The following is a 27,789-nucleotide window of genomic DNA, read 5'->3' as shown; positions in this document are numbered from 1 at the left end:
AAACATTTTAACAGATCCCCTTAATGATTAAAAATGACCAGGTAGGCCAGGCATGGTGGCTCATGCCTGTAATCCCAGCACTTTGGGAGGCCAAGGCAGGTGGATCACCTGAGGTCAGGAGTTCGAGACCAGCCTGGTCAACATGGTGAAACTGAGTCTCTACTAAAAATACAAAAATTAGCTGGGCTTGGTGGTGCATTCCTGTAATCCCAGCTACTCAGGAGGCTGAGGCAAGCGAATCACTGGAACCCGGGAGGTAGAGGGTGCAGTGGGCCGAGATGGCACCACTGTACTCCAGCCTGGCCAGCAGAGGGAGACTCCGTCTCAAAAATAGATAAGTAAATAAAAATGATCAGGTGCAATGATGTTCCACTCAATGTCCTTCACTTTCAGTTTGTTTCATTTGCTACTTTGTGAACACATTTAGGATATGGATTTTGTACTTTTGACCAAGGATAACTAATATATTCTGTAATTTTGTACACTGAGAGTTGCTCAGCTGGCCTCAAAGAAGCTACAAGTATTTTCCTCTGGATATAAGTAGCTACTGCTAGGTACATGAGTATGTCTTGTTGTTTCCCCTCTTTATGTAAGTATAAACAATTGTAAATAAGTTAATGAAAGCACACATTCCACCATTTAGCAGAGGAAAAGAAAATACTAGCTGCAACTGTAAAGCCGCCTTTGACAATTTCAAGTCCTACACCCACTTCATTTCCCCGAAGCAGCCATCTTCATGTTTGTAGCGTCTCCTTCCAGACCAACTATGACTGTGTCCATAAATAGTATCAAGAATTATTCCATGTTTGGTTTTTTTTTTTTTTTTTTTTTTTGAGGCTGAGTCTTGCTCTGTCGCCCAGGCTGGAGTGCAGTGGCCAGATCTCAGCTCACGGCAAGCTCCGCCTCCCGGGTTCCCGCCATTCTCCTGCCTCAGCCTCCCGAGTAGCTGGGACTACAGGTGCCCGCCACCTTGCCCGGCTAGTTTTTTGTATTTTTAGTAGAGACGGGGTTTCACTGTGTTCGCCAGGATGGTCTCGATCTCCTGACCTTGTGATCCGCCCGTCTCGGCCTCCCAAAGTGCTGGGATTACAGGCTTGAGCCACCGCGCCCGGCCCCATGTTTGGTTTTAAAACATTTATAGAAACTATATACTGTATGAAACATTCTGCAATTTGCTTTTCTTTTAACTTAACCTTATGTTTTTGAGTTCTAACATCATATTGTGGATCTAGTTAATTCCTTTTACCTGTTTTGTAGTATTCTACTGTGTGAATAGTCCACATTTTACTTATCCTTTTTCCTGACTGATATTTGGTTTTAAATTCTTCACTATTTTACACTATACGGACCAAACATCCTTATACACTGGTTCTTATAAACAAGGAGATTTCTCTAGATCATGTGATGTGTGTGTGTGTATATATGTGTGTATATATATGTGTGTGTCCGTGTGTGTGTATATATATGTACATATATACATATACTTTTTTTTTTTTTTTTTGAAGACAGTCTCACTTTGTCACCCAGGCTGGAGTGCAGTGGTGCGATCTCGGCTCACTGCAACCTCCGCCTCCCACGTTCAAGGGATTCTTGTGCCACAGCCTCCTGAGTAGCTGAGATTACAAGCGTGTGCCACCATGCCTAATTTTTGTACTTTTAGTGGAGACAGGGTTTCACCATGTTGGACAGGTTGGTCTTGAGCTCTTGGCCTTATGTGATCTGCCTGCCTCAGCCTCCCAAAGTGCTGGGATTACAGGCAAGAACCACCACACCCAGCCTGATACGTACATTTTCAATTTTACAGGCCTGTGTCACTGTGCCCAGCACTTCTACTGTCTTTTAAAAGGAGAAATTATTAGGCCTAAGAAACACACTATTAACCAAGATACAAGGTGATTTCAAGTTTCCTAAAACTTACTTGATATCAGCACCAGCAATAAAGCAGCCTGGCTTTGATGAGATAAGGACGGCACTTCTGATTTGATCACTAGCCCAGATTTCGTTCATAACTTCTGTGAACTCTGAATGCAGCTCTTTACTTAGTGTATTTACCTGCCAAAGGGAAATATATACAGGTAAGGGTTTAAATTTGAAGCACCGGATGTACATACAACCATCAAATGCTACTTTGATTATAAGAAATACACTTATCCAGTAGAAATATACTGTTAGAAGAGAATAAGAAATACCATTTTCCCAGCAAGTCACTAGCCTTCTATTCAGGCAACTTTGGCCCACTATAAGCACCCCTTCCTTTAAAAATAGGTCTCCTTGAAGGAGGAACTCAGGGTCATCCTCAGAGTTTGAATCATTTGTAGGCTATAAACAAATAGGTCTACAAACATTTATTGGCATGGAAAAAATCTGTATAATGTTAAGAAAAAAATGAAATACAAATAAGATATATAGGCCAGGCATGGTGGCTCATCCCTATAATCCCTGTACTTTGGGAGGCCAAGGTGGGCAGATTACTTGAGCTCAGGAGATAGAGACCAGCCTGGGCAACATAATGGAACCCTGCCTCTACAGAAAATACAAAAATTAGCTGAGCCTGGCAGCACACGCCTATAGTCCCAGCTACTCAGGAGGCTTAGGTGGGAGGATCACCTGAGCCTGGGGAGGCTGAAGCTGCACTGAGCTGTGACTGAGCCACTGCACTCCAGCCTAGGAAAAGAATGAGACCCTATCTTCAAAAAAACCTGTATAGTATGATCTAAGCTTTGTAAACATTATTCATTGAAACTGAATTAAATGTGGTTATCCCATGGAAGATAAGCAAGAAAAAAATGTGGTTATCTTTGGGTTTGAATTATGGTTATTATTTTCTTTATAATTTTTTACAGTCAAAAAATTTTCTACCATTGACATATAATACTTTTGTGTTCAGGAAAAATGTCCAACCTAAGAAAATTCTGAAAAAATATCTTAAGCTTGAATCATCGGTTAGTGGGTGCTAAAATTTACTCTAATAAAGGGGAATGAGGCCGGGCGCGGTGGCTCACGCCTGTAATCCCAGTACTCTGGGAGGTCGAGACGGGCGGATCACGAGGTCAGGAGATCAAGACCATCCTGGCTAACACGGTGAAACCCTGTCTCTACTAAAAAATACAAAAAACTAGCTGGGCGAGGTGGCGTGCGCCTGTAGTCCCAGCTACTCTGGAGGCTGAGGCAGGAGAATGGCATAAACCCGGGAGGCGGAGCTTGCAGTGAGCTGAGATCCGGCCCCTGCACTCCAGCCTGGGTGACAGAGTGAGACTCTGTCTCAAAAATAAATAAATAAATAAATAAATAAATAAATAAATAAATGGAAATGGCTCTTACTTTCCTTAATTTGTGATAGTTGTCAACTACCTCCATATAGGTCTTATTACATCTAAGCCTCTGGCTACAAGTTTGTTGTTGTTTTTTACAGAGACAAGATCTTGCTCTGTCGCCCAGGCTGGAGTGCAATGGTGCAATCATAGCTCCCTGTAACCTTGAATTCCTAGGCGTAAGTGATCTTTCCGCCTCAGCCTCCAGAGTAGCTCACGCTACAGGTGAACATCACCACACCCAACTTTTTATAGAGACAAGGTCTTGCTGTGTTGCCCAGGGTGGTCTCAAACTCCTGGGCTGAAGCGATCCTCCTGCCTCGGCCATCCAGTGTCGGGATTGTAGGTGTGGCTGAAGCGATCCTCCTGCCTCGGCCATCCAGTGTCGGGATTGTAGGTGTGAACCACAGAGCCCGGCCTGGCTACAAGATTTTTAAAGTTAGAATACACCAAATTTAGATGGGGGAAAAGCATGGACTCTCACAATAGAGCTTTTCTTGGCAAAAGAATGGATTACTGTTACACACTTTGTTAAAGCTGCCAAAAACAAATGAAGTTTCAATTTGAACAGAATTTGCTTTCCAATATGTGAATTGCATTGAGTCATTCAGATCCCTCAGGAAGCTTAAGAGTCAAGCATCCACATTTCACCCAGTCAACTTACTATGAATAGTGACTTACGTCGGGCAGGTAATGAAGAAAATGGATTAACAACCTCATATTTAAGACGGGTAGGCAAATTGTGAGTCTTATAAACAAAGCTTGTACTCTAGTTCTTCTCTAATAAGTCACCTCCTCATTCTACACTATAACCAGAAGGCTAGTCTTGCTAATCCTTGATGTTAATCTGGCACCTAAGGTCAACAAGAGGAATTCTTACGCAAGGACCTCTGCTTTAGAAAACTGGCTTCCTTGGCAACCTGTCAAAGTTTAACATAACTATCGAAACTGTAAATTCACGTAAGATTACTGCCAGATTGGTAGATTTGGGGAAATATGGGATACATCTTTTCCATTCAGGACTAGATTCATAATGTGGTTAGTAGAAAAAAACTGCAAATTAAATGAGATACCTTTGAATTGGGAGAGTTAATTCGAACAACTGCCACATCCCCTTTGACTCCATAGTTAATATGGGTTCTGGCTAAAAAGAAAAGAAAAATTTATTTGTAAACATATTTATTGCAACATAAATCCAAAAAGCAATGTAAGCATACATATTAAAAAGAAATTAAACTTACTCAGCAAAGCAGAAGATCCTGTAAAATTGCGGCATATATAACCTATAAGAAAAGATATTTCAAAATTAGTTTGCAAAACAATTTCTGTAGTACCTTTTATATATAACAAAGCTGTAATTTACAATAACAACAACAACAACAACCCCAAATCTGTACAATGTATTCTAGGCCATATGACTACTGTCATATTTTTTCCATTTCAATTGTTAGGTCAGATGATTATTCGGATACTAAAAGAGGAAGACCGGCCCCCACAAAGGGATCTACATCCCCAAAACCTGTGAATATGTTAGGTTACATGGCAAAGGGGGATTAAGGTTGCTCATCAGTTGGCCTTAATAAAGAAAGTTTATCATGGATTATCCAGGTGAGCCCAGTGTAATCACAAAAGGGAAGAGGGAAACAAAGAGAACCAAAGAGATAGCAATGTAAGAATGACTTGGCCGCATGCTGAAGCAGGCAACAAGCCAAAGAATTCAGGCAGCTTCTGGAAGCTGGAAAAAGTAAGATAACGGATTTTCCCCTAAAGCATCTGGAATGAACATAACCCTGCCATTACCTTTGATTTTACCCAAGTGAAACCCATTTCAGACTTCTGACCTTCGTAACTGTAATACACTTTTATCATTTCAGACTCTAACTCTGTAATAATTTGTTACAGCAGCAATAGGAAACTAATACACCAAGCAATAAGTAACCTACGAAGCAATACACAATGTCAGCTCCTAATGTATTCCAAATATATCCCAACTATGTTTTCCAGGTACATCCCCTTTCATTTTTTTGGAGAGATGGACTTTGTAGCATTATCAAAAGTAAAATCAAATAGCAACAGTAGCTACCATAAATGAAACACTTCATGTCACACTTTGCTATTTTAAGTATTTCTAATTGAAAAGGTCTATACTGAATGCCACAAGAATAATCTTACTCCTTGGATAACCAAGACCAGCTACTCTCTTTCCTAATCACTTCACTAGTTTAGGCTCTCCAGCATGATGATGAGATGATGATGATGATATGACCTTTTTTTTTTTGTTTTGAGATGGAGTCTCACTCGGTCGCCCAGGCTGGAGTGCAGTGGCCAGATCTCAGCTCACTGCAAGCTCCGCCTCCCAGGTTTATGCCATTCTCCTGCCTCAGCCTCCCGAGTAGCTGGGACTACAGGCGCCCACCACCTCGCCCGGCTAGTTTTTTGTATTTTTTTAGTAGAGACAGTGTTTCACCAGGTTAGCCAGGATGGTCTCGATCTCCTGACCTCGTGTTCCGCCCGTCTCGGCCTCCCAAAGTGCTGGGATTACAGGCTTGAGCCACCATGCCCGGCCTGATGATATGACCTTTTGAGCACAAACCACTACAAGAGAAACTCCAGTGGAAGTTCTTTCAATCTGGACTCTAGATAGAAGGTAAGGAACATTGGGGAATTCTAGGCAAACACTCCAACTTTGTTTTGGACATGACTCTACCTCTATTTCACCATTAAAGGCTTGCCTCGGTCCTGCTCTCATCCAAACATCTTGCTCTAGGTGATAACCAAGCTGTTATGGAGGCAGCCCAGGGTCAACATCCCTTAATTACAACTTCCAATCTTCTTCAAAACACCCTTTTTCTTCCCTTGTCTTTCAGTCATGGTTCACCTCAAACATTTCTCCTATGCACCTCTTTAACTCCTTATTCCTTCTCCCTGCCCACATCTTCCAAATCTTGCCCAGTTATCTTAGGAAAAAGTTTTCTCTTTCTTTGGTTCTAAAAACAAAAACAAACTACCCCTTAATTGATTAGCAGCAATACACATGGAAACACTTGCATTCAGGAAAAGGCTTAAGTCTTATAGTAATATCTAAAAAAGAACTAGTGCTTTAACAATATCCAAAGGTTCCTTCATGCATCTCCTCTAATTACACTAGCTTTTGCCAGGTATTAGTCATTTAATTCTTAATTATTCATACTAAAACTTTTTTGTTTTTGGTTTTCATAAAAATATACAGCATTTGGGCTACATTAGTGACTATATGGCTTTGGAATCCACAAATATAATTTAGGAGTGAGGGGAGTGCCTGCCTGATTTAGAAGTGCTATAAAAAAAAGTTAAAATTCTTGGCCGGGCGTGGTGGCTCATGCCTGTAATCCCAGCACTTTGGGAGACCAAGGCGGGTGGATCACCTGAGGTCAAGAGTTCAAGACTAGCCTGGCCAACACGGTGAAATCCCGTCTCTACCAAAAATACAAAAATTAGCTGGGTGTGGTGGTGCATGCCTGTAATCCCAGCTACTCAGGAGGCTGAGATGGGAGGATGGCTTGAACCCGGGAGGCAGAGGTTGCAGTGAGCCTAGATCGCACCACTGCACTCCAGCTTCAGAGAAAGGGCGGGACTTCATCTCAAAAAAACAAAAAGAAAAAAAAAAAGTTAAAATTCTTGGCCAGGCGCGGTGGCTCACACCTGTAATCCTAGCACTTTGGGAGACCAAGGTGATGAATCACCTGAGGTCAGAAGTTCGAGACCAGCCTGACCAACACGGTGAAACCCTCTCTCTACTAAAAATACAAAAATTAGCTGGGCATGATGGCACATGCTTGTAATCCCAGCTACTCAGGAGGCTGAGGCAGGAGAACTGCTTGAACCCAGGAGGTGGAGGTTGCAGGGAGCTGAGGTTGAGCCACTATACTCCAAAAGAAAAAAAAAAAATTAAAATTCTTGGCAGTCTTTTGGTGGCTCTATCTTTCCATCAGTTTGTGATCACTTGCCTTTCTCTGTGCCTATTCTCTCATTCTCCAAATCCTTTTCCTTCATCTGGTTCAGACTTTGGGAGATGTCAAACAAGAGTCTAAGACTTTGCCCTACCTTGTAATGATAATTCAGGGCAATGAACAGTAAAATCAGACCATTTTGGTCATCTTATATCCTGGTAGATATTCTAAATAAAATTTTAAATATCATTTCTACCAAAAACACATTCTACATGACTTAGAAACCAACCTTAGAACTATACCCATTTTCAAGTTGAGGATGGCCTGCCTACTCAAGAGGCAGGGACCAACTACTTATGGCCAAAGTAGAGCCCAAAAGACTATACAAGAATATATCCAACTGAACTGGGATTCCCTCAGCACTATTGAGAAGTGATTCTAGAAATATGCTGGGCATCAGAATCAACGGGGAGGTCCAGATATACTCAAAATTCCTGGGTCCCAGTCTAGGACCAACAGAATCAGACTTTTAGGAAGTTGGGCCTCAGAATCTGTATTTTTAAAAAGGTGACGCTGAAGTACACAGCAAACAAATGGGCACATGGGAACTACTGACAGGAGAACCCAGTGAAGGTGGAGTGGAATAGGGGAGGACCATCAATAGGTAGCCAAGGCTCTTGCTGCCTCGATGTTTTCTCTTTATCCCCCAGTTCCTTATAGAAAGGGAAGAGAAGGCACAAAATATAGCAGCTTTATACTGGTTGGAAAGGCAAGGTGACAGAAAAGAAAAGAAAAGAAAGAAAACTGTGGTTAGCACCAGAAGCAGAATGGGGTGATTTCAGGTTCTGCCTGCATTTCTTCTTTAAGCAATTCAAGCCAGCCAGCCCTCTTAGTGCAAAGGCAAAGCACTCGTGTTCAACCATCAGGTTTATTTACTAGCTGTGTGGCCACCACAAGTGTCTTACAAGTGAACTTCAGTGTTGTACGATAGGAGAAGCCAGCCATCTCCTCAATCTCCAGTGCCTCTACTTGACTAATAATATGTTTCCTGCTTTGCTTTTCCATCATTTGAAATCTGTGTCATCTATATTTACAACGTTTCCTTCTTTATATTTGCATCATGACTCCAATGTTTTCCACAAAACCTCATCTTCGGATTCTGTCTACAGTGATCTTTGCTTTCCTTGCCTGCATTTTTATTTTATTATTTACTGTTTTGTCCTCTAACTGCTGCATCTGTAGCAGGTGTTTTGCCAACCACATTGTAATCTCTTCCAGCATAATCTGTTATTCATTCAACAAAAAATATATATTGTGACCTCCATGTGCCATTCATTGTTCTAGGCATTTGAAGTACAGCAAGGCACTCATGGTGAACAAAAAAGACAAAAATCCATGTCTTGGTGGAGCTTACATTCCAGGTCAGCAGGGGATATGATATCTGGGAAGAATCAGTTCCTACTCAGTGAAGATAAAAGAAAAGTGAAAATAGGACTGGCATAGAAAAAGCTTTCCTGCAAAGTAGAAATTCCAGTGGGAAGGGAGGCAGGGAATAGGTAATTCTAGCAAAACAGGGTCAAGTGGATTAGAGTGGGAATGAACTTATTGGGAATGCAGGTTGGGAGGGAAAAACCGAGAAACACAAATATGTTAGAAAATAAGCACCTAAGCAAAAAAAGGAAATAGAGTGAGCATGGGTTGCAATGTTTCAAAAAAATTTCTTATTTCTTTGAGATGAGGTCTCCCTATGTTGCCCAGGTTGGTCTTGAATTCCTGGGCTCAAGTAATCTTCCAGAGTAGCTGGGACTACAAGCATGTGCCACGTGCCCCACTGGGTTGCAGTTTTAAAGAGCAAATATTTGAGACGACAGGTTACTGGTCATTAGCCAACAGTTTAAACCATTTTAACTCCTGTCCACTAATCTACCTATGCTGCCCACACACTCATACACAAAACCTCTCCAAGATCAAGACAAAAAACAAACAGAAAACCAGTACATACACAAACATACTTAGAAAATAATTTCAAGCCAGAGTTAACTAAATCAAGTCAGATTACAAAGTAGATTTGCTTTTGGAATATAGCCTTACTCACTACCTAATTGCAGAGCTTACCCTATGGCAGCGGAGTGAACTTTAGCCTACATCTACTGTGCCAGCAAAGTACACAGAAACCTTTGCCCCACTTTTTAATCATCTCGGTAATGTAACTCAAGAATACCTACAAAACCTCATAAGACTACAGTCAGCGGAGAGAGCTGGATTATGCTAACACAAATTTCAAATTTGAACACATTACTTTGGTTGTAACAATCAACAGCTTTTCTCAAGATTCAACGCTGGAAGAAGGGATGAGATTTAAGGAAGTGAGAATCAAATTTAAAAATACACGATCTGGCCGGGCGCGGTGGCTCAAGCCTGTAATCCCAACATTTTGGGAGGCCGAGACGGGCGGATCACGAGGTCAGGAGATCGAGACTATCCTGGCTAACACGGTGAAACCCCATCTCTACTAAAAAATGCAAAAAAACTAGCCGGGCGAGGTGATGGGCGCCTGTAGTCCCAGCTACTCCGGAGGCTGAGGCAGGAGAATAGCGTGAACCCGGGAGGCGGAGCTTGCAGTGAGCTGAGATCCGGCCACTGCACTCCAGCCTGGGCGACAGCGAGACTCCATCTCAAAAAAAAAAACAAAAACAAAAACAAAAAAACCCCACGATCTACAGCTGGGCGGGGTGGCTCACACCTGTAATTCCAGCACTTTGGGAGGCTGAGGTGGGTGGATCACCTGAGGTCGGGAGTTAGAGACCAGCCTGGCCAACACGGAGAAGCCCTGTCTCTACTAAACACACACACACACACACACACACACACACACACACACAAAGTCAGCTGGGCATAGTGGTAGGCACCTGTAACCCCAGCTTCTCTGGAGGCTGAGACATGAGAATCACTTGAACCCAGGAGGTTGCAGTGAGCTGAGTTCGCACCATTGCACTCCAGGCTGGGTGACATAGTGAGACTCGGTCTCAAAAAAATAAATAAATAAAATAAAAATTAAAAAAAAAAAAAACACCATCTATTGAGGTATTTGCCTCTAAATTCATCTCCTGTGAAATTATTTTACTACTTACATAATTAGGAATTTAGATTTAGGATAGGAGTGGGGAATTAGACAACATTTTGGTCAAGAAGTGATTTTCATTTGATATTCACATTCAGAATTATAGCACTTGTAGAGAAAGTATGCTTTAAAATTTCAAGAATTACAAGTCTCTTTCAAGAGAATTTTTTTTTTTTTTTTTGAGAGATATGGTCTTACTCTGTCGCCCAGGCGTGATCTTGGCTGACTATAATCTCCACCTCCCAGGTTCAAGCGATTCTCCCACCTCAGCTTCCCGAGTAGCTGGGATTACAGGCATGTGCCAACATGCCTGGCCAATTTTGGTATTTTTTGGTAGAGATGGGGTTTCACCATGTGGGCCAGGTTGTCTCGATCTCCTGACCTCAAGTGATCTGCCTGCCTTAGCCTCCCAATATACTGGGATTATAGGCACGAGCCACCCGCCTGGCCCCATTTCAAGAGAATTTTATCATCCGTCAGCAAACGTCATAATCTCATTAAATGTTTGGCAAAGCCTTGCACAAACTTTTAGTGTGAAGGATCTATTGAGTCTAAATAGTAATATAAGGGTGCAGGTCATTTTAAATTCACTTTCCAGACTTTTTTCAAAATTTATAAATTGCTATTAACGGACCAGTAACTACAATGAGTGACACTTTCTTACTGGTGAAAACACAATGCAAAATATATATTTATGTGTCTATATATTTCTATACAGAAAAACAGAAAAATTAGGTTGGTAGCTTTTTATTACACATACAAGATGTAAAAATTACTTTTAAAAATTCTCAGACATGGCCGGGCGCGGTGGCTCAAGCCTGTAATCCCAGCACTTTGGGAGGCCGAGACGGGCGGATCACGAGGTCAGGAGATCGAGACCATCCTGGCTAACACAGTGAAACCCCGTCTCTACTAAAAAATACAAAAACTAGCCGGCGAGGTGGCGGGCGCCTGTAGTCCAGCTACTCGGGAGGCTGAGGCAGGAGAATGGCATAAACCCGGGAGGCGGAGCTTGCAGTGAGCTGAGATCCGCCATTGCACTCCAGCCCGGGCGACAGAGCGAGACTCCGTCTCAAAAAAAAAAAAAATTCTCAGACATATACAACCGTATTTCTTCCAGGCTGTAGTTAATAATATTTACTGAGTGCTTACTCCATGAAAAACTGCTTGATATCTAAAATAACTCCTTTCCATCGCACAAGGTGGTATTATTCCCCATTTTACAAATGAGAAAACACACACAGAAATTAATTGCCCAAAGTCACCAGAGGGTAAAAGGCAGAGCCAGGTCCAAACCCAGAAGTCAGACTCCAAACAACGTTTTTGGTTTGTTTGTTTTTTGAGACGCGGTCTCGCTCTGTCGCCCAGGCTGGAGTGCTGTTGCCCGATCTCGGCTCACTGCAAGCTCTGCCTCCCGGGCTCACGCCGTTCAGCCTCCCGAGTAGCTGGGACGACAGGCGCCCACCACCTTGCCCAGCTAATTTTTTGTATTTTTAGTAGAGACGGGGTTTCACCGTGTTGGCCAGGATGGTCTGGATCTCCTGACATGGTGATTCGCCCGACTCGGCCTCCCAAAGTGCTGGGATTACAGGTGTGAGCCACCGCACCCGGCCCAAACAATGTGTTTAATTGCTCTGTCATGCTACTTCTCATGCAAAGGAAATCCATCGTCTCAATCATTCATTTTGCAGATGAGGAAAATAAAGCCTACATTTAGTTTAAGGCATTTGTCCAAAGTCACACAGCTAGTTAGTGACTAGAATCACGTGCCCTGGCTACCACTTCCAAGTGACACCAGCTGCCGATCCGTAAGAAATACCTTCAAACCAATACGGGGGTAAGATAAAAATTATACATGTGACTTTTCAAAAGTGTTGTGAAAATAGGGGAAAAAACCACCAAACCTGTAAGGAAATATAACCGAAGGCTAACTGTAGGTAAACATATGAATAGTAAGACAATGGGTGATCCGTTTTTTTTCATCCCTTTCCTCAATCCTGTCAGCATTTCAAAGTTCTATAATGTGCTTATGTTATAATTGGCAAATATATGCGATAGTTTTGTGGAGACTAAAAACAGCAGTTGAAAAAAGGGAGCAGAAAAATAATCATTCAAATAATCCTCTTACAGTAAAGAGATTGCAGCTACGTGTCTAAAAAAAGCATACTACTTCAGCGGTTCCGGAGGAGGAGAGGTAATTCATATTACAAATTAAATTAAAAGTTAAAATTTCTAATTAAGTAAATTATTAAGCACAACATGCAATAAAACGTCGTTCACATTTGACTTTACAGATTTGGGATGGAAGGAAAATGCAAGGTTTCCTACAACCACCCACTTTAGCCCTTTCACTGCCAGTTTGAAAAGGAAAAACACTAGCTAATAGAGGTTGACTGGGAATCATCAGATTAGAAATCGTTCTCAAAACCATCTAACATTTTATTCCTTAAGGTAGAGGTATTAGTGTATTTTTAAAGTGTGTCTTCCAGTAAGTTGCAGAACCTCCCGTTGAAATTCAAAATACTATACGTTCACACTGGCATACTGAAACTGCAGGAGTTGAGCTCCCTACTTGAATGGGGTAGCAAGCACAAAAATGGTTTTGAGGAAACCGAGCAAGGAGGGGCAGTGATCTGCAAGGCTGATTAATCCCATCAAAGTTTTTAAGATAGCTCTTGTCGCGGGGCAAGGTGCTGTGGAGCCACAAAGATGCGACAGAATGGATCCCGATTCTCCTGGAACTCCGGATCAAGAAAATATGAGGGGCGTGAGCCCAGAAGTGCGACGCAGGAGACCCGCGGAAAGGTGACAGAACGAGTGGCACCAGACTCAGAAAGTTTGGGAGTTAGGGAGCCTGAAATCGCAGCAGGAGTCGTGAGAGGGTGACAGTCCCTTCACAAGGTCACAGGAAACGGGGTCCCAGGGCAGTATTCCCCACAAAGGGCTGGGTCTCTGGGCTGGGGCAGGCGACAGCGAAAGGGAAACGCGGCTCCGGGGCCACCCCAGTCCCGCAGGAGTTCTGCCCGGAGGTCTGGGATGCCCTCGGCCAGGCCTCACCTCGGGAGCGGAGGATCCTGAAGGCAGAGAAGCGGCTGAGGATGCCAATAGCCCGGCAGGCCACCATGTTGAGCTGAAGAGGACAGCAGTAAGAGCGCTTCTACCGGGTGCGGCCAAGCGGAGGACTTTTCCTCCCATAGCCTGGCGGCCAGGCGCCTGGCGCACTGCCTGACTAAAACCTAGACGCCGAGTGGCCGCCGGCCCCTTAGCCCTGCCCCTCGCTCCTGGCTAACGAGGCCGAAAGGTCGCTTTCTTCGGGGAAGGACGGGGGCCCGGAGAGGAGGGGCGGAGTGCCTGGTTTTCCAGTCAGGCTGTCGGAGGGCAGCCCGCAATAAAGGCCGTGCCCGCCCGCGGGGTGAGGGGTCCTTTCGGGACAGGACCCGCCCCTTGGTCCGGCAGAGCTTTGGCACTAGGGCCTGAACCTTTCTCTGAGTAGGAGTTCGCGCGGACGTCAGCCAAGGTGAGACAGCGAGCTCTCAGCTCTCCGCCCGGGCTTTCCCAAAGGCGAGATCCCACTTCCTTCACCGCAAGTGTCCCTGGTGTCCCCGGCCCCGTCCCCTCCGTGGGAGAGTCGGAGTTGAGGGAGCGGAAGGAAACTCCTCCTCGGACAAGGTCGGCAGTGCTAGCTGCAATGAGGACAGTGACTTGGACTAGCGTTCCAACTGAAGCTCGGGACAGTGGTGTCATCTGCGCCCTAATTTATCATCGCAAGTTAGCGAAGTCTGGGTGTGTAGGGGTGTGTGTGGATGTGTGTGGGCGTCGGCTTTAACGTAATCCCGGTCTGCGTAGGAGTGTGTGTTGTTTCGCCTGCTTCCCCTGTACCCAGGTCGGCGGCTACAGAGATTGTGGACGGCGCCATGGGTTTGCCTGATTTCTGCTATAAAGAATAGGACTAGATCAGGCAGGTGACCTTTCGGTACTTGAGTGTGGGAGGAGCGGAGACAATCCTCCATCCCGCTCGGTTATCCAGGTAATCCTGTGCTCTCGGGGGTTTTCCGATGGATGACTATCTATCTGGTCGTTCACACCTCAAAACTTTAGCGGTGAAGAAACTGCCTACGAATCAGAGGGAGTGATTATACCCATGGCCACATGTGGTGGAAATAAGACTGGAGCCTAAGTCTACTAAGTCCTAGTGAAGAGTTCTTCACCGCATGGTAGCTGTTTTTGTGCTGGAAAGAGGGGCTGGAGTCCTGGAATAAAGTGATGGGTTTCAAAAGGAAGTCACATTGAGAGCCTGGTGTGCTCTGGTCACCTTCATACCTTTTTGTTTAATCCTCACATTCCCCAAATTATTATCATTTGCATTTTCTAGATGAAGTTTGGGAAGCTCAGATTATATACATTTTCTAGTCTATGACAGAGCTAGCATTCAGACATAAGTCTGAGTCTCACTACTCACCAGACTGACAGCTCTTCAAGACAGGAAACAAGGGGCATCGAAGTTAAGACTGAAATGAGGAGTATAGAAACAAAGTAGAGAAGTTTCTGTTTAAAGTTCAAATTACATAGTGAGTGCTCATCACTGGGAGCACTTTAAGCAGAAACTGGACGACCTGACCACTTCTGAATAAATTACAAAAAGGATTCTTGATCATCTTACAGCGTTTTTACAGTTCAGAGCCTGCCTCCTGCCCATGTAATGCTTTCTTCGACACCTAACTGCATGTAGCACTAATTATTTAGGTTGGAAGTGGTAAATTTTGTTGTTGTTGTTAAAGGTCCAGACAGTAAATAGTTCAGGATTTGCAGGATCACTTTGGTCTCTGTTATATATATTTTTTTGTTTTGTTTTGTTTACAACTTTTTTTTTTTTTGAGACAGTTTCGCTCTTGTTGCCCAGGCTGGAGTGCAATGGTGCGATCTTGGCTCACTGCAGCCTCCTCCCAGATTCAAGTGATTTTTCTGCCTCAGCCTCCCGAGTAGCTGGGATTACAAGTGCACACCACCACGCCAGGCTAATTTTTTGTATTTTTGGTAGTGATGGGGTTTCACCATGTTAGCCAGGCTGGTCCTGAACCCCTGATCTCAGATGATCTGCCCACCTTGGACTCCCAAAGTGCTGGGATTACAAGTGTGAGCCACCATGCCCGGCCTTACAACTCTTTAAAAATGTGAAAAACTTTTTAGCTAGAGGCCCATGTGTTGTAGTTTGCCAGTCCCTGATATAGATCACTCATTTGGCTCCGTTTTTTTGCTCCCTGTGCTGTCTCTACAAGACTAAGCTCCATCAGGGCAGAAATGTTATAATGTTTATTTGATCCCTCAGCACTTTAGTCCAATGGTTTATTTAGAGGGAAGCAGTACATTTGTATCACCACCCCTACTGGTAATAGCAAACACAGGTATACCCCTAAGTGTGTATCAAGCACTGTTTTAAGTGCTGCATGCACATGTGTGGTGTGTGTGTGTGTGTGTGCGCGCGTGTGCATGTCCTGTGTGGTTAAGTAACTGGCTTAAAGTCATGCAGCTAGGGTGAATCAGGATTTGGACATAGTCAGGCTTTAGTCAGTTCTCTTAACCGTTACATTGTGTTTTAAAGTTGTGATGATGAGCTGTTAGAGCCATGGCATCTTGCTTTCTCTTTCATTACTTGCCTAGACCCTTCTTCCTTTCCCTTGCTCCTAGGTGCCTGCAGCTTCGTGTATCTTTCCATAGTTCCACACCCTACTCAGGCCTACCCTACCCAACCCGATCCTATCCTACCCTACCCTACCCTGAAGTTTCCATGCTTTGAATATTCTTGTCAAAATTTCTGTTTTCTGAAGCTTAGCAAATGACAGGTCAACTCTGCCATAGGATAATTTGCTTAGCCCCCCTTACGTTTGAAATCTCTGTTTTTTATTTATTATTGAAGGAATACATATTCCATGTAATTTTTTATTCAGAAACTACAGAAAAGTCTAAAGAAAATAAAGACATCTGTAATTATACCACCCAGAAATAACTACTTTTAGCATTTTGATGTGTATTTTTCTGGACTTTTTTAATGCATTTGTATATTTGTATATATTTATATAAGATATTGATGTACCGTCAGCCCTTGGTATCTGTGACTTCCACAATCTCTGATTCAACCAATGTCTGAGTGAAAATGTAGTTAGGCCTACAGTGGTTTCATCTGTCCTGAACATGTACACTTTTTTTCTCATCCTTATTCCCTAAACAATACAGCGTAACAACTGTTTACATAGATTTACATTGCGTTAGGTATTATAAGTAGTTGAGAGATGATTTAGAGTATGCATGAGGATGTACATAGGTTCTTTGTAAATAAATACTATACCATTTTATGTAAAGGACTTGAGCATCCTTGAGGTTTGGTATCTGCGAGGGATTCTGGAACCATTCCCCCATGGATACTGAGTGACAACAGTATATATAGATTTTAAATAAAACTAGAATTGTACGTAAGTAAAATGCTTATTTTAAAAAATTAAAGAGAACGGAAGAATATTAAAGAAAAGCTTTTCTTTATCCTTTCCATATCTAGACTCATAGCTTTATGGACTTTATTTTCTCTTTCTCTCTTTTTGTTACAAAATGGGTGTTGTAGCGGGATTTACTTACCCATTTCCCTATTTTCCGGTTATTCTAATCTGTTATTCTAATACACATTGTTCTGTAGCTTGCCTTTTCGTTTAGTATATATTATGAACAGTTTTCCACATCGGTATATATACATGAACGTCATTTTGTTTCATTTTCTTTTCCAAAGTGCCAAACAGTATTCCATGGTGTGTTTACACTATAACTTACTTAACTGTTTCCTACTGATGTGCATTTAGATTAGTTCCAGTTTCCCACAAATATAAACAGTGCTGTAATGAACACCTTGAGTATTTCTCTCTTTTTTTTTTTTGGAGATGGAGTTTCGCTCTGTCTCCCAGGCTGGAGTTCAGTGGCGTGAGCCACCACCCCTGGCCCCCCCTTGAGTATTTCTTTAGGCTAGAGACCTATATATGCTATACACACATTTTGAATATTTCTATATGTTAGAGACCAATAAAAGGCATTATTGACTCAAAAATATACCTTTTAAATTCTGATCTATAACTACAAAATTGTCATACCAAAAGGCCTTAGCATTTTACATGTCTTCTAGTGTATGAAAGTGCCTATTTAGTTAGATGCATTCTTACTAGAATTATATATTAACCATATTTTAAATGTTTGCCAATCTGAAAACCACAAAATGATACCTTGCTTTAATTAAAAAAAAAAAAAAAAAAGGAAAAGGAAAACACAGGCTGGACGCGGTGGCCCATGCCTGTAATCCCAGCACTTTGGGAGGCCGAGGCAGACAGATCACCTGAGGTCAGGAGTTTGAGACCAGCCTGGCCAACATGGTGAAACTCCATCTCTACTAAAAATACAAAAATTAGCCAGATATGGTGGCACATGCCTGTAGTCTAGCTACTCGGGAGGCTGAGGCAGGAGAATTGCTTGAACCCAGGAGGCAGAGGTTGCAGTGAGCCGAGATCGCGCCATTGCACTCCAGCCTGGGAGATAAGAGCGAGACTTCGTCTCAAAAAAAAAAAAAAAGTCACAGCATTTTGTTAGTGAAGTTGAACATTATACATTTTGTTTATTTGGCATTTTCATTTCTTCTGTGAATTGCTTGTTTTCTCATTCTGGCTTTTGGTCATGTATCAGGAAGGAGTCTTTCAGCTGCAAATAACAGACAATTCAAATCAAATTGGCTTCTCAAAGGGGATTTATTGGTCCGGGCGTGGTGGCTCACGCCTGTAATCCTAGCACTTTGGGAGGCTGAGGAGTACAGATTGCCTGAGCTCAGGATTTCAAGACCCGCCTGACCAACATGATGAAACCCTCTCTCTAGTAAAATAAAAAAAATTAGCCAAGCATGGCAGTGCGTGCCTGTAGTCCCAGCTACTTGGGAGGCTGAGGCTAGGAGAATTGCTTGAACCCCGGAGGCAGAGGTTGCAATGAGCTGAGATTTCACCGCTGCACTCCAGCCTGGGTGACGGAGTGAGACTCCGTCTCAAAATAAATAAATAAATAAATAAAGGAGATTTGTTAGCTCACGGAACTGAAAAGCACAATGGGAGGGTGGGTTTCAGATGGGATTCGGCCAGGACTCTAGTTTCTTTTTCCAAAATTCTCAGCTCCGTACTCTTCTACTCTTCTGGTAGTAGCTCCCTCTTAGCCTAGCTTTGTAAATGTTTGCAAATTGCTATAGCCATGCCAGGCCTCAGAAGGAAAGATTTGTATTCCAGAATTACAGGCAGAAGACTTGAGTGTTAAACTGACGAAACCATCCACGCATCAATACCAGTGGTCAAGGCAATATCGTGCGTGGTTGTTTGAGGCCTTGGTCCCTGAATCAATGATCTTAGCAGAGAGAATGAGATTATTCTTATTGGTTTAAACCCTGGAGTTGGGCTGGATTCAGTCCCATATAAGCCACATACAGCAGCTACATAATTGGGTGGAATGGATATTAGAGTACAAACTGCAGATTCCGTGATAGATTGTTTCTGTTTTTCTTTCCCTTTCTTTCTTTCTTTTTTTTTTTTTTTTTTTTTGTGATGGAGTCTCACTCTGTCACCCAGGCTGGAGTGCAATGGTATGATCTTGGCTCACTGCAACCTCTGCCTCCTGGGTTCAAGCAATTCTCCTGCCTCAGCTCCCAAGTAGCTGGCTTACAGGCATGTGCCACCAGGCCTGGCTAATTTTGTATTTTTATTAGAGACAGGCTTTCTCCATGTTGGTCAGGCTGGTCTCGAACTCCTGACCTCAGATGATCCACCCACCTGGGCCTCCCAAAGTGCTGGAATTATAGGTGTGAGCAACTGCACCTGACCCTGTTTTTCTTTTTTTTTTTTTTTTTGAGACGGAGTCTCGCTCTGTCGCCCAGGCTGGAGTGCAGTGGCCGGATCTCAGCTCACTGCAAGCTCCGCCTCCCGGGTTTACGCCATTCTCCTGCCTCAGCCTCCCGAGTAGCTGGGACTACAGGCGCCCGCCACCTCGCCCAGCTAGTTTTTTGTATTTTTTTTTTTAGTAGAGACGGGGTTTCACCATGTTAGCCAGGATGGTCTTGATCTCCTGACCTCGTGATCCGCCCGTCTCGGCCTCCCAAAGTGCTGGGATTACAGGCTTGAGCCACCGCGCCCGGCCCTGACCCTGTTTTTCTTATAATTTGTACAAGTTCTTCATGGATTATGGGTATCAACTCTTTTCTGTTTGACATGTTACAAATATTTTCTCTGAATCTATTTGCCTTTTAACTTGATTTTAGTATATTTTAGTATGTATTTTGAATGTTTATATGATCAGTTCCGTTAGTTACTATTTTCTGTTGTACTTCTGGGTTTTGTGCCATATGTTGAAATCTCTTCTCCATCTAAGTGATAAAAATATTCTCTGAAGCTGGATATGGTGACCCATGCCTGTAATCCCAGCATGTTGGGAGGCCGAGGCAGGAGGATTACTTGAGGCTAGGAGTGTGAGACTAGCTTGTCTCTAAAGTTGTTTTTGTTTGTTTTTTTTTTTAATTAGCCAGGCATAGTGGCATGTGCCTGTAGTATTAGCTACTCAGAAGGCTGAAGCAGGAGGATCCCTTGAGCTCAGGAGTTCCAGATTGCAGTGAGCTATGATCATACCACTGCACTGCAACTTGGGCAACAGAGCGAGACTCTGTCTCTAAAAAATACATACACATGCGTGTATGTATATATTATATTCTCTGATGTTTTTCTCCAGTACTTTTATAGTTAGAATATATATTTTTAAAATATATACATTTAAATATTTAATCTGTCTGGCATTTATTTGTGCTTTTGCTGTGAGCTACAGACCTAAAATTTTTTCCAAATGTTTAGCCATTTTCCCAGTGAATTCATGGAGTAATTTCTTTCTCTCAGCTAACTGAAGTGTTGTATTTTTTATACACTAAATTCTTACATACATGGGTCTGCTTCTGAACCGCTACATCCTGTTCTGTTGACCAATGTCGTTTATTCCTGTGCTAGAGCTGCTCTGTTTTAATTATTGGTTCTTTATAGACAGTGTTTTGTCTTTTTTTTTTTTTTTTTTGAGTCGGAGTCTCGCTCTGTCACCCAGGCTGGAGTGCAGTGGCGCGATCTCAGCTCACTGCAAGCTCCGCCTCCCGGGTTCATGCCATTCTCCTGCCTCAGCCTCCCGAATAGCTGGGACTACAGGCGCCTGCCACCACGCCCAGCTAACTTTTTGTATTTTTAGTAGAGATGGGGTTTCACCGTGTTAGCCAGGATGGTCTCGATCTCCTGACCTTGTGATCCGCCCATCTCAGCCTCCCAAAGTGCTGGGATTACAGGCGTGAGCCACGGCGCCTGGCCCTTGTCTGTTTTTCTTTTGAGACAGCGTCTTACTCTGTCACCCAGGCTCAAGTACAGTGGTGTGATCATGGCTCACTGCAGACTTGAACTCCTGGCTCAGGTGCTCCTCCCACCTCAGCCTCCTGAGTAGCTGGGACTACAGGCACATGCCACCATGCCCAGCTAGTTTTTTGTATTTTTTGTAGAAACAGGGTCTCACTAGGTTGCCCAGACTGGTCTCGAACTCCTGGGCTCAAGCGATCCTCCCACCTCGGCCTCCCAAAGTGCTGGGATTACAGGTGTGAACCTCTGTGCCTAGCCTAGAAAGTTTTATTATCTATTGGAACAGGGTTCCCCCTTTTGTTTTTCAACATTTTCTTAACTATTTTCATGAATTTTATTTCAAGGTGAACTTTACATAAGGGAACTTGTATCCCAGACCCTTGTGGTACTGTAAGCTTCTGAGTGGTGCCTCTCTCATGCGCCTCTTTGTGTTTCTCTGGCCAGAGTCCTTTGAATATCCCTAGGCTGGTGATCCTAAAGCTTGGGCTTCTCCATCTCTTTCCAATCCACATGTTTGGAACGTGTGTTTTGTTTTTTCCTTTTCAGAAGCTGTAGGACATCCTCCTTTTAGTCTCTAAAGACCCACAAGAAGTTAAACCTTAAAGCATTTGTATTATCTATTTCTGTGTAGCCAATTACTGCCAAATTTAGCAGTTTAAAACAATACATGTTTACCATCTCATAGTTTCTGAAGGTCAGGAATCAAGGGCACCTTAGCTGGATTGCTCTGATTTAGAGTTTCCCAGGAGGTGGCTGTCAGAATGTTGGCAGGGCTGGTGTCAGCTGAAAGCTTGCCTGAGCTGAAGGCTCCGCTTCCAAGCTCACTCACATGGCTGTTGGCAAGAGGCGTCAGTTCCTCACCACAGGAGCCTCTTCATAAGGCTGCTCAGGACACACCACCTGGCTTCTCCCATAGTGAGTGAGCTGAAAGGCCATGATAGATGTTGCAGTATCTCTTATAGCCTGTCTCAGAAGTGGCATACCATTACTTGTAGCATACTCTTTGGTTTATACATTCTGTGATACGGAGAGGGAGGCAGCTAGACAAGGGTGTGAATACTAAGAGGTAGAGATTATTTGGGGGGCGACTTGGAGGCTGGCTACCAAAGTCTTTGTTGGTAAATCTTGTGGGATTTTTTTTGGTTTTGATTTTTTTTTTTTAGTTAAAACATGCTTCAAAATTAAGAAATTATAAGAGGTGTATGATGACAAGTCTTCCACCCCTGTCCCCTAGTTACCCAGTTCCCTTTCTTCCAGTCAACAGTTATTCTTCACATCTTTATTATACTTCCAGGGGGATTTTATACTGATACAAGGAAATGTACATAATATTTTTCCTCTTTTAACATGAGTGATAGCATGCTGTACAGCTATTTAGCATCTTGCTTTCTTCACTTAATATAGCTTAAAAATGGTTCCATATTGGTACATAATCATTTCCTTACCTTTTACAGCTGCATTGTATTTCACAAGGGTGTTGTAGCATGGTTTACTTACCCATTTTCCTATTTTTTGGTTATTCTGATCTTTGACTATTACAGTAACAATGTGGATCATGTCCTGTGTGTGAGTAATGTCCATGAAGTCTGTTCATGGAAATGGAATTGCTGGTTCAAACATTAGGTGCAGTTGTAGTTTTCACGGATAATTACCAAATTGCCCTCCCCATGGATTGCGCCAGTTCCCTTGGCAGCAGTATATGAGAATATCTATTTGCACATACTCTTACCTACACAGAGTATATATCAAACCTTTGAATCTTTGCTACTTTGACAGACAGTTATATCTGTGTGATTTTAATTTGAATTCTTATGCGTGAAATTGAACATCTTTTCATATATTTAAGAGCCATTTGTATTTCCTTTTCTGTGGTCTGTTCATATTCTGTGCTTATTTGTCTGCTAGTGTTTTCCTTAGTGATCTGTAGGAACTCATTGTTAGAAATTTAGTCTTTTTGGGGGGTGGGGGGAAGTAGTTAATGTATTTTACATATTTTTTAATATATAGGATTATTATGTTTTACTTTTTTATTATTTTAAACAATACAGTATCAAACTTTGAAAAAAGTTGCAAGTGCAGTACTACAAACTTTTTTTAGTAGCAGTTGAGAGTAAGTTGTTGACATGATGCTTCACCATCCCTATTTAGTGTGTATTCCCTTCAAATACAAACATTCCACAAAGCCTTCTACATAATCATAGTATAGCCTTCAGAATCATGAAACTAATACTGATGGTTTTATGATCACGCCTAGCAATCTCTCTGCTTCTTTGACCCTAAAGGACAGGAGCACACACTCTGGAGGTAGACTCCCTGGATTCAAATTCCAGGTCTGGGCTGGGCACGGTGGCTCACACCTGTAATCCCAGCACTTTGGGAGGCCAAGGCAGATGGATCACCTGAGGTCAGGAGTTCGAGACCAGCCTGGCCAACATTGCAAAACCCCGTCTCTACTAAAAATACAAAAAATTAGCCGGGCACGGTGGCACGTGCCTGTAATCCCAGCTACTTGGGAGGCCGAGTCAGGAGAATCGATTGAACTGGGAAGGTGGAGATTACAGTGAACCAAGATTGCGCCACTGTACTCCAACCTGGGCAACAAGAGCAAAACTCCATCTCAAAAATAAATAAATAAATAAATATTCCAGCTCTGCCACTCACTAGTTGTAGGTCTTTTGGCAAGTCACTAAATCCTACTATGCCTGAATTTCCTTATCTCTTACAAAGGATGTAATAATCGTGCCTACTTTATAGATCATTGTGAAGATTAGATGGTTAATGCTTAGAATAGTGGTTGGTACAATGTGAAAGCCATGTCAACATTCCTATCATAATAATATTATTGGATGAAGAATGGTTGATAAGATTAAGTTTTAATGTTTTCTAGTAGGTATGGATGAGGTTATTAGAGTTCATAGACTACAATGTAAACTACAAATTGTTCAGCTAATCCAGGATATACTTTTGTTCTCTTTTTAGATTCCAGAATGACTACCATCTTGGCTTACCCTTTTAAAAATCTTCCCACTACATCAAAATGGGCCCTCAGATTTGGTAAGTTTATTATTATTTTATTTTTAGAGATTGGATTTGGATTTATAAGCATCTTGTATAGATACTGAATGGTATTGCTTTTTGTAAACAGTTTATTTTGTCTTCCAGCCATAAGACCTCTGAGCTGTTCCTCCCAGCTACGAGCTGCCCCAGGTACAGTCATTTGTAAAATAAACTTTTCTGATTTCAATGGTAGATTCCAGATTCTATAGTTTGTGAACTCTGAATAAAAACCAAAACTAATTTGCTAATTCTCCCCTTTTTATGAACAACATGAACATCTCTGTTGCCTTCAAATTAAAAAATTATAGGGCCAATCAATAATGATACTACCTTATTTAGGATTAGGCTTGAGGTTGTTGACAGGAGGCTGTTTTCTGGGATCTGAACCTGCTGGAGTCATGGAGGTTCCATAAACCTCGCTGGTGAGTTTATTTATCCTCTTGCTGGCCGTCCTAGAGATGAATGGCTTACAGATGCTCTTGAGACCTGTTATGGAACCAAAAGTTAACTTTCTAAATTTGCAATTTGTGAAATGCTTCTCTGTTGATGAATATCTTCTTCTCCCATGTGCAAGAGGGCCCATTCCTGAAATAGAAGTGATTAGGGAACTAGTAATAACAGAAAGTTGTTTAGTTAATATGAAATAGAAGAGTAAGGAAATGTGTTGATTTTATATGGTCATTTACATCCTCAGTAAACCCAATGAATTAGACTTCTTTACTGCAGATTTTTGTAGAATCTGCTGTAGGTTTGTATCTTTCCTGGCTAGTGCTAAAATCACCCTGACAAATTCTTAACATTTTTCTCCTTGCCTAAATTCTGTATGGACCCATGCCTTTGATTTTGGTTTTATTATGGTATTTCTACTTGTATAATAACTTAATAGAAAAAATATCTTCCAGGCTGGGTGTGGGGGCTCACGCCTGTAATCTCAGCACTTTGGGAGGCTGAGGCAGGTGGATCACGTGAGGTCAGGAGTTTGAGACCAGCTTGGTCAACATGGCGAAACCCCATCTCTACTAAAAATACAAAAATTAGCTGGGCGTGGTGGCGCATGCCTGTAGTCCCAGTACTTGGGAGGCTGAGACACAAGAATCTTTGAACCCAGGAGGCAGAGCTTGTAGTGAGCCGAGATCACACCACTGCACTCCAGCCTGGGTGACAGAGTGAGGCTCCGGCTCAAAAAAAAAAAAGAAAAAATTCTGGGATTTGGTTCCCAGGAGTCAGAGGACCTGTATTCTTTTCCAGATTCTCTTCCAGTTCTACCTGTTTTTGGGCAGTGTGGCCTTCAGCTGGTCACTTTACTTCCCTGTGCTTAGTTTCTTCATCTAAAAAAGAAATATATAATAAGTCTAATCTTATCAGCCTCATACAGTTACGAGATATCTCAAAGCACTTTAAAAACTATAAATTCACTATAAGTGCAAGATGGTATTTTTCTATTATTGCCTAATCCCAACTAGAGAAGTTTCATGTTGTCATATAACAAATATATTTCCTGCGGCTTTTACATTCTAACTAAAATATAGATTTGTAGTACCCCCATAAGTAATTCCTGTCTGTCTTGTTTTGCCTTTTCCCTAATTCTAATGTTGACCTAGGTCTTTGCTTTGCAAAGTCACACAAATAGACCTGATCCTTGCCAAGTGGGAGAAGGTCATTCTGAATACCAGCAGAGGAAACCATGTATCTGGTGTTTAAACTATTCCTTATATTGCTCTGTAACTGTTTCTGATGTTTCTGTCTCCCCAAATGTATTGTAAGCCCTGTGAGTCTTTAGCTTTTTGGTATCCCCAGTGTATAACACAGTGTTCCACAAATATAACACAGTGTCCCGCAAGTAATTTGCATTAACGCTGATGATGATAGTGGTACCAGAAGGCAAATGATAAAGCAATGGGAAGTGGCCAGCGGATTTGAGGGTGGAAGCAGGCATGTGCCTGAGCTCAGCAGTTTTTAGGTTGCAGTAATTTTTTTTGTTTTAACTGGCATTCTGGTTTGAAGATTGCAGTAATTTTATAACTAATTCCTCTTGAAGCTCGTGTGAATATCTCTTCTTGACAGAGCTGTTAGGATGAAGGAATTAAAATAGAGGGATACAGAATTTATGGATGTTTTTAGTCATCTGATGGACTGGAAATGTAAGTGTCTGTTGGAAATTTTGACTGATTTGATGGTTATGTCTATGTATAGATGTCTATCTCTGTATATATATACACACACGTGTATAATAGTTGTATAATACATGACACACTTATTATCTTCTTTGATTTTAATTGTTTTTAAAGAGTATAGAATGTGTATCAGTCAGCCATTGAATTGTAGGTTTTGGAGTTGGGCAGAGCCTTTGAGGTCATCTAGTTCAGCTCTAATATTTGCAGATAAGAAAATCGTGGCAGAGCCGGGCGCGGTGGCTCAAGCCTGTAATCCCAGCACTTTGGGAGGCCGAGACGGGTGGATCACGAGGTCAGGAGATCGAGACCATCCTGGCTAACACCGTGAAACCCCGACTCTACTAAAAAATACAAAAAACTAGCTGGGCGAGGTGGCGGGCGCCTGTAGTCCCAGCTACTCGGGAGGCTGAGGCAGGAGAATGGCGTAAACCCGGGAGGCAGAGCTTGCAGTGAGCTGAGATCCGGCCACTGCACTCCAGCCTGGGCGATAGAGCGAGACTCCGTCTCAAAAAAAAAAAAAAAAATTCGTGGCAGAGTAGGCCTACAACCCAGATATTTTAGCTCCCAATTCAGATTCTTATCATTCATTACTGCTATGTGCCCAGAGCACTGAAGAATATATAAAATGGAGCTGTATTGTCTTGCCCTTCAGAAAATTTTGATGTGCTTAGGAGCCAGTGCGCACATGAGGCAGAACGAGAGTCCTTAGGTGACTATTGAATACATAATTGGCCATTATTAGAAAGGGGTCATATGGTAGTTGTCTGCTATGGTCTCAATCAGTCCTCTCGTAAATGTGCTAGCGGCTCTGTTTTCTCTAATGCTTTCTCTTATTTCTTTGTAAGTGTTGAAAGTAATGGGTTCATGTACCTGATTGCCTTGTTGATCTTGCATCACTGGGCAGGCTAAGAGCTCCCCTTCTTTTTTTTTTTTTTGAGACGGAGTCTTGCTCTGTTGCCCAGGCTGGAGTGCAGTGGTGTGACCTTGGCTCACTGCAAGCTCCGCCTCCTGGGTTCACGCCATTCTCCTGCCTCAGCCTCCTGAGTAGCTGGGACTACAGGTGCCCACCACCATGCCTAGCTAATTTTTTGTACTTTTAGTAGAGATGGGGTTTCACCATGTTAACCAGGATAGTCTCGATCTCCTGATCGTGTGATCCACCCACGTTGGCCTCCCAAAGGGCTGGGATTACAGGCGTGAGCCACCAATCCCGGCCAAGAGGTCCCCTTCTAATGCTGCTTGCCTAAGACAAGGTCCCATAACTGTAGTATATCCATTGTCTTCTTACCAGTTTATTGGGGGAGGGGGCTCAGGAAAAACCTCTGTCTCGTCTGTGGCACCTTTACCTAGTAATGGTGGGGCTGAGGGAGGAGGAGGTGGTGGTAAGGTAGGTGATGGTTCCTCTTCCCTTCCCTTTTTAGGCTCTTCTATGTAGAGCAGGGCCAAAGCAGCCCTAACCAAGGCCCACAACGTTAAAGATGTTACTGGGACCTGTTGCCCTTGTACATGATGTCATTTAAGATTTCTTCCCACTTGTGGCTGGGCATGGTGGCTCACGCCTGTAATTCCAGCACTTTGGGAGGCCGAAGCAGGCGGATCACAAGGTCAAGAGATCGAGACCATCCTGGCTAACCCGGTGAAAAGCCATCTCTACTAAAAATACAAAAAATTAGCCAGGTGTGGTGGTGGGCGCCTGTAGTCCCAGCTACTTGGGAAGCTGAGGCAGGAGAATGGTGTGAACCCTGGAGGCGGAGCTTG

At 42.8% G+C, this 27,789-nt stretch overlaps 2 protein-coding genes across 6 annotated transcripts in view; one reads left to right on the top strand and one right to left on the bottom strand.

Annotated features, from left to right (window-relative positions):
* The window catches only part of HADHA (hydroxyacyl-CoA dehydrogenase trifunctional multienzyme complex subunit alpha), a 60,413-nt gene extending 46,752 nt beyond the window's left edge, over positions 1-13,661 (bottom strand). Inside the window, exons 1-4 of the mRNA XM_033176332.1 lie at positions 13,419-13,661; positions 4,553-4,594; positions 4,385-4,455; positions 1,919-2,052 (exon numbers count right to left, since the gene is read on the bottom strand). Of these exons, the coding sequence (XP_033032223.1) occupies positions 1,919-2,052; positions 4,385-4,455; positions 4,553-4,594; positions 13,419-13,485 (314 nt within the window). The 5' untranslated portion in view covers positions 13,486-13,661. The remainder of the gene's footprint in view (positions 1-1,918; positions 2,053-4,384; positions 4,456-4,552; positions 4,595-13,418) is intronic.
* Positions 13,662-13,748: 87 nt separating this feature from the next.
* Positions 13,749-27,789, top strand: part of HADHB (hydroxyacyl-CoA dehydrogenase trifunctional multienzyme complex subunit beta) — a 53,639-nt gene continuing 39,598 nt past the window's right edge. The window contains exons 1-3 of one of the 5 annotated variants that reach the window (XM_033176333.1): positions 13,749-13,878; positions 23,780-23,854; positions 23,963-24,007. In XM_033176333.1, coding sequence (XP_033032224.1) covers positions 23,788-23,854; positions 23,963-24,007 — 112 coding nt within the window. In that variant the 5' untranslated portion in view covers positions 13,749-13,878; positions 23,780-23,787. Of the gene's footprint in view, positions 14,031-14,242; positions 14,389-23,779; positions 23,855-23,945; positions 24,008-27,789 lie in introns of those variants that run through there. The other 4 variants (XM_033176336.1, XM_033176334.1, XM_033176337.1 and 1 more) reach the window with 4 other exon arrangements.

The sequence above is a fragment of the Trachypithecus francoisi genome, unplaced genomic scaffold, assembly GCF_009764315.1.
Source record: "Trachypithecus francoisi isolate TF-2019V2 unplaced genomic scaffold, Tfra_2.0 Lachesis_group17, whole genome shotgun sequence".
NCBI classification, from domain to species: domain Eukaryota; kingdom Metazoa; phylum Chordata; class Mammalia; order Primates; family Cercopithecidae; genus Trachypithecus; species Trachypithecus francoisi.
The sequence above is the reverse complement of the archived record's forward strand: the minus strand, read 5'-3'. Positions and strand labels throughout refer to the sequence as shown.